Consider the following 9,966-nt stretch of genomic DNA (forward strand, 5'->3'; position numbering starts at 1 on the left):
GCAGGCAAAAGCCGACCTGGAAAAAACTACAAATGAGTGCCAAGAGAAGCTGAAGGAGGTCAAGAGGTTGCTCCAGAAGACGCTTTGGGTCAATTTTGGAAGTAGGGAAATGTCTATAGCACTACAAGCAGCAGAGGCAGCATGCGAACGCGTCGCTGCTGTGCAACCAAACATTAACCAGGAAGCGTATCAATTCATGCTGGACCAACTGAAAGGGTTGGTAGGAACAGCAAAGGACACGCATGGCCGATGGAAGCAGTGGGCCCCACCAGAGGCTCAGGGGGAGCTTCAGAGGCATGTGAGAGAGCTCGAACTTCACGTCCCCTTGATGGTCTCCAGAAAGGCTGACTTCATACAAGCAACCATAAAGGAGGATACTGATAGACAAGCCCAGGTGAGAGCTACATCTAATTATCGGATACCAACCATCAAGCTAAAGCCAACAGCCCTCCCCAAGTTTGGTGGCATCAAACGTGATTTTCACAGGTGGAAGAAGGACTGGGAAGCGCTGCAGAGTCAGGGAGAGCCAACAGGCTCAAAAGAAGTGAAAAAGGTCCAGCTACTAGACAGCCTGGAGGATAAGATCACACGAGAACTTCGGCTCACGGCTTACAACACATCTGATGACATCTTCCGTGTGCTAGAGAACCGCTACGGCAACCAAACATCCATTGCCATAGAAATAGTGGAGGAGATACAGAAGATGCCAGCTGTCAAAAGTCACCAGCCACGGAAAATCGTCGACTTAATTAAAACTGTGGAAAAAGCACTTCAAGATTTGAGTGACCTTGGAGACACAGGTGCTATAAAAAATCCCCTTGTGACTAAGTCCATTGAAAGTAAACTCCCGGAGACACTCAAGAAGGAATGGCTTGTGTATGCAGCTGACAGGAGGAATGATGTGACTTCAAGAGGTCGGTTCGACGGTCTCTTGGCATTCCTCAAAGACCAGGAGAGCATATATGAACAGCTTGAGCAACTGATGGAGGAAGAGCCAAACAAGAGAGAAACCAAGGTGGAGCCAAGATATGCCAGAACCAAGTCAACCAAATCAAGCAACGACCAGGAAGGGTGTGTGGTCTGCAGTGATGTAAAACACAAGTGGAAGATCTATTTTTGCAGACAGTTCCGAGCGCTGAAACTAGCAGAGAAGAGAGCTGCAGTAAAAAGGTTGGGAGCATGTAAAAGATGTTTGGAGGTTCATGGCGATGGCTCACAGTGCAAACCTGGATTCCTGTGCAGAAACCAGGACTGCAAGGATGCAGATACTCCTGAGCATCACTTCTATCTGTGCCCCAACGCGGAGGCAAAGAAAAGCAGCGATGGTCAGAAGAGAAGCAGCGATGGTCAGAAGAGGAGCAGGTTCGGTCCGGAAGGGGATAAAGGCAGGAGGAAGTACACAGAGGAGCAGGAGGGCTTCTTCGGGAAACTCTCACCTGAATTGGCAAACCAATGCCGAAATGTGTTTTCCAATACTGCATCCAGGGCTTTCAATACTGTCAAAGACCAACCAAGCCTTTTAGGGGAAAGCGGACTTCAAGAGCTGCCAGTACTGATGATGCTTGTCGAGGTCACAGCAAACGCTGGGCAGAAAATTGGAACATTAATCGATTTGGCTTCTGACACCAATTACATAACCCACAAGACTGCAAGCAGGCTAAACCTCAAAAATGAAGAAGTCGCACTTGTCGTCCATGGAGTTGGGGGCATGGAGGTTCGTGTAGAGACGAAACGATACCTCCTCAAGATCAGAGTGAAGACACCAAAAGGCACTCTCAGAGCCCACCAATTGGTGTGTTATGGACTGGACAGCATTGCAGAGATACACAAACATGTGGAACCAAAGGAGCTCCAGAGATTCTTCCCAGATACACCGCTGGATGAACTCCGGAGACCTAAAGAAATAAGTCTGCTCATTAGCCACAAAGAAGGTCAACTAGCGCCACAGAGGATCAGAGCTGTTGGAGACCTTGTGCTGTGGGACGGTCCACTGGGGAAAACAGTGGGAGGAACGCATCCTGAACTCTTTGAAGAACTCACCGTGTCAGCTCACATGTCGAAGACACACTTTGCGAGGTCGATGAGAGCAGCGGCTGCAAGATATGAGGAACAACTCACCAGCATGGTCCCAGAGGGTCCGCTGGCAAATAATCAAGGCACCATCCAGCTCTGTGAATCAAGCACTTCAGCCATCAACCAGGACTTTTTAAAGTGGTGGAGATGGGACAGCATCGGCGCAGGATGTGAGCCAAAGTGTGGAGGCTGCCGCTGTGGGAACTGTCAGCCGGGTGGCAAGGAAATGACTCTTGCCGAGGAGCGAGAACTCCAAGTGGTGAAAGAGGGTCTCACCTACGTCACAGGAGACGCCCACAGCAAAGAACCACACTGGCATACCAGATATCCATGGGTAGGGAACCCAGACTCCCTGCCGAACAATAAAAGGACTGTGGAGGCCACATTCCTCAGGACGGAAAAGCAACTGGCCAAAGAACCTGAATGGAAAGTTGCCTATACTGCTCAAGTCCATGACATGATAGATCGGAAAGCTGCAACCAAGTTATCCAGAGACACAGTGATCAACTGGCATGGGCCAGTATGGTATGTGAGTCACCTCATTGCTCCAAACCCCCACTCTGTCACAACCCCTGTGAGACTTGTTTGGAACAGTAGTCAAAAGTTCAGAGGTGTGAGCCTGAACGACCTACTGATGAAAGGCCCGGATGTCCTCAACCAGATTCGTGCAGTGCTCCTGAGATTCAGGGGTGGAGTGCATGCTGCTCTGGGGGACATAAAGAAGATGTATAACTCAGTCTGGCTGGAAGAAAAGGAGATGCACCTGCATAGATTCCTTTGGCGTGATTCAGAGGACGAAGAGCTGGGGGAATATGCAATCACCAGGGTAAACATCGGTGACAAGCCAGCAGGATGCATCGCACAGCTTGCAATGCGTGAAACTGCCAACCTCCCACCTTTCACTCACCTCAAAGAGGAACGGCAGGTTATTCAAGAAGACAGCTACGTTGATGACATTCTCACGTCCCACAATGACTTAGACCAGCTGAAAACCATCACGGCGAATGTGCAACAGATTCTGAAAGCTGGCGGGTTCGAGCTCAAACCTTGGGTTTATTCTGAGCAAAGTGGGAGGAAAGAGTGCAGTGACAAGCTGGAAAAGGCTGCGGAAAAGACCATGGTCTTACCAAACCAGATGCGAGAGGAGGATAATAAAGCACTCGGCCTTGGCTACATGGTAGAAGAGGACAAACTCCATGTCATGGTGGGAATAAACTTCTCAAAGAGAAAGAAAAAGATGAGACTCAGCCAAAACCTTCTGCAGGAGCAGATAAGAGCCCAAACACCCAACCCCCTGACTCGGCGAGCACTGCTGAGCCAAGTGTCAGGGCTGTATGATCCAGTCGGCCTGGTAACTCCCATCAAGCAGAAGGGAGCTATCCTGGTACGTAGGGCATTCCAGGAAGCAAAGGGTGGAAGTGCACCTGTAAAGGACTCATGGGATACTGCGCTCTCAGATGCACTCAGGGAGGACGCAATAAAGCTCTTTGAGGAGTACGGCCAACTTGCCAAAGTCAAGTTCACCAGAGCACTGACTCCCCCAAGCTTTACTGATGGTCCCCTGGCGATCACATTCTCTGACGGTAGCGAGCATACTTATGGAGCAGTGATGTACCTCCGATGGAGTTCAGACCAGGGCCCGGTCATCCGGCTGGTGGAGTCCAAAGCAAAACTTACTCCTTTGGATCAAGGAGGGGATGCTGTCAAAGCAGAAATGTGTGGAGCAGTGGTTGCCTCACGGCTGAAAAAGTACTTTGAACTGCACAGCCGAATCCAGATTCAGAGGTGGTACCATTTTGTTGATAGCCAGACCATCCTTGGTGCAATACAACGGGAAAGCTATGGCTATCAAACATTCTTCGCAAATAGGATCGGGGAGATTCAAAGCAACACAAGGGTCCAGGATTGGTGGTGGATTCCTGGCCCACAAAACATTGCCGACATTATAACAAGAGGAGCCAGCCATCAAGATCTCGATGAGGACTCAGAGTGGCAAAAAGGTCCAAAGTTTCTAAGCTTGCCAGTGGAGGAGTGGCCAATCACATCAGCCAAAGAACTCGCAGCCACTGCCAGGGAGAACGTCACAAAACTTCAAAAAAAGGCATATGCTGCTGCACTGACCAGAGCTCAGGCTAAGAAGCAGCAAGTGGAACACAAACTGAAACAGGAGGCACAAACAGAGCAACGGAGGCTACCTGCAGGGTCTGCAATCCAAACGCTGGTGGATGTCAGGAGATACAGCACTCTGAGCCGTCTGGTAAAGACAGTTGCATGGATCTGGAGAGCAGCTAAACAGTTTGGCAAAGGAAGCCAAGCTGTGGAGAGTCCAAAGTGGGAGGCAATCTCCTCCACAGGAGTCATCTCTGTAAGGGAACGAGAGGATGCCCTGAGAGACATTTTTCTTGCAGCGCAAGAAAACACAACCTTCCCTGGCACTACGTTAGACAGGCTTGTGGTCCACAAAGACAAAGACACTGGGCTACTGGTCTGTGGAGGCCGAATACAAAGCTTCAAGGAAGCTCAAGTTAGCATCCCCCTCTTACCCTATGACGCCTGGGTGTCCAAGCTGATAGCTCGAGAGGCCCACAATGAAGGTCATGAGGGAGTAGCTGGAACCCTCCTAAAAATGAGGAGGAAGGCATGGGTCATTAAAGGGAGGAGGATCGCACAAAAAGTTGTTGATGGTTGCATGGTCTGCAGGAGAGGAAAAGCAAAGACGTGTCAACAAGTAATGGCTGACTTGCCGCCAGAAAGGACTGAACCTGCTGCGCCATTTGAGTTCACATCAGTTGACCTCTTTGGCCCTTACCAAGTTAAAGATGACGTCAAGAAAAGAGTGACACTTAAGGTCTGGGGAGTTGTCTTTTGCTGCATGGCAAGCAGAGCCATTCACACCGAGCTGGCAAACACCCTGTCAACTGAAAGCTTCCTAATGGCTTATCAAAGGTTCACGGCAATCAGAGGTCATCCAAGAAAGATGTGGTCGGACCCAGGCACCAATTTTATTGGAGCAAAACCAGTCCTGGAGGAGCTCTACAGGGGTTTGGACCTAGACAAAGCAAACCTTGAAGAGACCGCAGCAAGGAATGGAACTGAGTGGCAGTGGAAAATCCATCCAGCCGATTCTCCACACAGGAATGGTGCTGCAGAAGCTGCTGTGCGAATTGTAAAGAGGGCATTCCAGAATCTTGGGAATGAGGCTTCACTAAGCTACAGTGAGTTCCAGACAACTCTTTACATCGCAGCCAACCTAGCAAATGAGCGTCCAATTGACGCAAGAGTACAGAGCAAAGAGGACTGCATTCAGTATGTCACACCCAACACTCTCCTACTGGGCCGGGCCTCTCAAAGTGGGGACTTGAAAACCTTTGACTTTCACAACTACCCGTACAAAAGACTGAGAGCTATGCAGTCGGAGGTGACCAAGTTCTGGAGGAGCTGGAGCCAACTCGCTGGTCCAAACTTATTTGTCCGAAGCAAATGGCATACTGAACAAAGAAATGTTGCCATTGGAGATGTTGTGTGGCTGTGTGACCAGAATGCGCTACGAGGGCAGTTCAAGCTTGGCAGAGTCATCGGCACGACCCCAGATGATAAAGGCGTTGTAAGGGACGTCAATGTAAGAGTTTTCCCGAGCTACTGTGTCCCTGTCACGAGAGCTCTGAAAGGCAAGTCAATTCCCAAAATCAGGAGGGAAAAGATCCAAGCCACCGTCCTTCACAGGGACGTCAGGCGGCTCGTTGTCCTATTACCTGCAGAGGAACAGGCAGAAAGTCAAACGCAGCAGGGAAAGGAGAACCAAGTTTGCCTTTGAAGCTGTCGATCTTCACACCGTTTCCAGGCGAAGATCGAGTGGGAGGTGTGAAGTCAAACTAAAGAAATAATTAATGAACTCATGTTGCAAACCGGAAAGGAACCTTTCGGCAGTCCGAGTTGCCGCACGGACTATAAATGAGGTGGCACACAACATCAATAAGGAAGGAAGGAAGTGAAGCGAAGCCGCAAACTGAAGCAATGCTTAGCGCAAAAACATCCAACCCCGTGCAAACAGACCTACAAACGCCAGAGAGGCAGCCGGTAAGACACCAAGCCCATCAGGAGACCCAGCGGACAATTGAAAGTAAATGTTTGTGCAGGCGATAGCCGCTAGTGTTAGCCACGGGGCCGAACCGGCAGTGCGGTCGTTAACCCTATGAATGCCAGTGTGTGTCATGTTTGGGTCTCATTCATAATTTAATGATGTCATGATTGTTTAGTGAGCTTATATGTAGCAGAGAAATTAGTTAAAATGATTATGATATTATATTATTGTGGTGGCATTATTTAAATTAAGTAAATGTAAAATATTTAAAATCTGAAGTTAACTTAATGAAATCCCTAAATGCATTAATAATAACAGTTGGGGAATTTATGTCGCACTTTGTTTAATTTAAGAGGGAAAAGGAAATAATTGTTAAAAATGTATATTTTCCAGAACATTGTAAAAACAACCCTTTTCTTGTTTATTGGTTCAAAAGGTTTTTCACCTACCTGCTTGTTTGCAAACTACTTGCTTACTTGCAAAGTACCGACTTACCTGAAACCTTGAAATCACAAAATAAAAGAAGATAAGAGGAAAAGAAAAGTGTGGTTATTGAGTGAAGTCCAGCAACTCTGGGTAGATGTCCAACTCCTTCAAGTGGAGATTGCACAAAGAAGGGGAGAACTTGACAATTATTATTCTGAAATGGCCCTTCTGTATCATGTCTTCTTTTACTTTTAGTACGATATATAGTTTGATGTTGGTACTTTTACTCTTTCACACTACATGTCGTCATTCACCCATTCACTCCCATTCATACACTGATGCCCACCAGGACTAACTAACATTCACACACATTCACACACCGTAGTCAGAGCTACGAGTGTCTTGCCCAAGGACACATCGACATGCGGCAAGTGGAGCCGGAGATCGAACCGCCGATTCTCTGATTGAACGACGACCCTGCTCTCCACTGAGCCACAATCACCCTTGTAAGTACACTTTTGAATGCAGTACTTGTACTGGTATTTCTACAACATGTAGCTGATTGTTTCATTTGTTATCTGTGAGGAGTCATATTCTAAAGTATATAATATCTTATCAAACTATTGATATCTTGATTACCTTTCAGTAAATATCATCAAACTCAACCTCTGAATTCTTTCCAAAACAATCACCAGAGCTACCTTGTTCCAATGCTCATGTGTTTATTGTGTGTTTATTGATATGTGTTCATATGAACCAGTCCAACCTTCCATGCACAATGGGACACATGGGTGACCCCGTGTCTGTTGGACACGTCCTCAGCGGGGCTGCTGGTAAACAAACAGTGAGTTATTTGAAGACGTCTGAAGACAAAAGTGTTTATTTATTCACCAACGCTCTCTTCTGACGTCATGTTTCAAACTTCTTATCTGTGACCTCGGCTGTGTAAAGCTCTCTACAGTGTTGGGCCCTCTCTGTGCTGCTGTTACCCTTCTGACGGGTCAGTCTCAATGAATCGAATGAGTCTGGCTCTTAAAGTCAATGTCTGTCATGCTGATGAGATCATAGGTTCTCCTTCTTGTCCTGTGCTGGTCCATCAGCACGCTTTGGGTTCTTCTCATGTGTTTGGTCCAGTTCTGTGTAAGTCACACCTGCTTTGAATAAGTTAACAACTGTTTCCTTGTTGGGCCAGAATCAGCTTTATTCTTGTTGTTTGCATTCAGCTAACGTGTTAATCATCATGACTAATGATAGTTTGTTCAAACATGCAGCTTGAAAGAAGTCTGAGCTCTCTTAAAAAGCATTTTTACATCATGAGGAACTTCTTAAGTTAAAAGACTGGGTAAAGGATTTTCACTTGTATTTGTTACACTTTTTACAAAGTTGTCTTCATTGAAATGTGCAGAATAAAGTGATACAGAGACGTAACATTCAATCATTCATAAACATTTTCCGATCACATCCCCTTCCTCAGGAATGACCTTTCTGCTCACATCAAACAGTTGAGGCCTTTAAATCCTGAATTAAAACTCATCTTTTGGTCTTAACCTTCAGTTATTTGCTTTTTCTTTGATGACTTCAGGCCTCTTATCTGTTGCCAGTAATGCAATTGTTCCCTGTCTGAGGATTCCAAAGAATATTTCATTGTACCTGTTGCCATTAACCTTCCAGCAGATCAGTCATTGTGCAATCATTACCTGTAGGAGTCATGTTCCAAAGAATTGTTATTTTCTAAAGACTGTGTCACAACAGATAAAACACACCTTAGTTACCTTTAATTCCATTCTCACACTCAGCCTGTGACTTCCTGCCATAAGTCCTGAAGCTATCTTGGTCCACGGCCAGTGATGTTTGGATCTCACTGCTTGTTTGTTTCCTTTCTCCTCTGAGTGAATGGTGGGCTTGAGTTTTGCCTCTTGTGTGTTTCTGTAGTCTTTCTTCTTCCAGAGGAGTGAACTATGAAGGGAGATTGACGTCGTAGTGCGCTATGTTGAGCCTAAAGCTGGAGTTTTTGATGTCACGATGGTGAGTTTATTTTAACCACTAGATCACCATGGTAACTTACGACTAATCTGCTCCGGTGTAAAAATGTTCAGTGTATCAGTTATACTTACTTCTTCAGCATTTCTTTCCTCTGTGTCTCTGATCAAATGTTTCTGGGGTTTACTGTTTGTTGTTGGATGTCGTACATGCACATGTCTCTGGTCTCCTAGTTTGTCCTCTCTTGTCACTCAGGCCTAATTGTGCTGACATATATTCAAGCCTTGTGTTTGGCAGGAGTTTGAGGAAGAAGGAAGGATGAAGGGGAGAACCCAACTATAACAAACACGCCTACAAATGGTCCCTTTTAGTGTTGTTCAGTTCTGTGTAAGGTTAGTTATTGTGAACGTACTGAAACCCTGGACCATTTATCACAGAATTCCACTTTTCTTCCTGTACTGGCTTCAAAACTGAAAACACAAGAAATAAACTTTTGGTTTGTTGTATAGAAACAAAGCATGAGCTTTAATATTGTGTTCTCGACTGCGTCGGGTAGACACAAGACATCTCAAGTTTAAAAATGTTGTTTTAATTCAATTTATTTTTGTATAGCCCAAAATCACAAATTACAAATTTCCCAAATACAAATATCATAGGTTTAGATATCCTCTGTCCCAGGACCCTCACATCAGAACAGGAAGAACTCCCCCAAAAAACCCTTTAACAGGGAGAAAAGAGGGAGAGACCTTAGGGAGAGAGGAGGGAGGAGGGATCCTTCTCCCAGGATGGACTGAAGTGCAATAGAATACAGTACAATAGAGTACAATAGTGTACAGAATGAACAACATAACAGAGTTACAACACATTCGATGTATCTGACAGAACCACGGCAGGAGGCACGACCAGGTCCAGGTGTAACCAGGATCCACAGAACCTGTGAGTGTCATGGGAGTTCACAGATAGGACCCAAAAGCAAGACCACAGGAGACAGAAGTGAATGTTAAACAGGTTTTATTCATAGACAGGTGGGTGCAGGTGTGGAGCCCGTGGTCCGACACCCGCGTGGCAGATCGACGGTGTGAGTCCCGTGGCTCGACACCGGAGGCCTGGCAGCTTGACGGCGATTGTAGTCCGTTTAACCCCAGGCGGGTAGAGCGACAGAGTGTAATCCGTAGACCACAAGGAGAGCAGAGCGGCGGAGCGCAATCCACAGACACAAGGAGGGCAGAGCGGTGGAGTGTAATCCACAGGGTTTCAGCGGGTTGAAGACGGTACGACCTGACACTCCCAGACTGCAGGGCCAGAGCTTATATAGTGGCAGGATACTCATTAAGGGGCCCTGAGTCTGGTGTGTCAGGCTGCAGGAGGTGATCAGCTTGAGTGTCCTCAGCCGTGCACGATTAAGG

At 46.8% G+C, this 9,966-nt stretch overlaps 1 protein-coding gene across 1 annotated transcript; it reads left to right on the forward strand.

Annotated features, from left to right (window-relative positions):
- The first annotated feature begins 214 nt into the window (after positions 1-214).
- LOC306793229 (uncharacterized protein) lies at positions 215-6,685 on the forward strand. The gene is made up of 2 exons (XM_079290742.1): positions 215-6,150; positions 6,591-6,685. Exon 1 carries the CDS (start codon positions 329-331, stop codon positions 5,885-5,887), a length of 5,559 nt encoding a protein of 1,852 aa, XP_079146868.1. The 5' UTR covers positions 215-328; the 3' UTR covers positions 5,888-6,150; positions 6,591-6,685.
- Positions 6,686-9,966: the final 3,281 nt, after the last annotated feature.

Source organism: Melanostigma gelatinosum, assembly GCF_949748355.1.
Source record: "Melanostigma gelatinosum genome assembly, chromosome: 19".
NCBI classification, from domain to species: Eukaryota; Metazoa; Chordata; class Actinopteri; order Perciformes; family Zoarcidae; genus Melanostigma; species Melanostigma gelatinosum.

What these genes read in the sequence shown, in the direction of transcription:
- LOC306793229 (XM_079290742.1), top strand. Translation starts at nt 329, where the DNA reads ATGGTCTCCAGAAAGGCTGACTTCATACAAGCAACCATAAAGGAGGAT.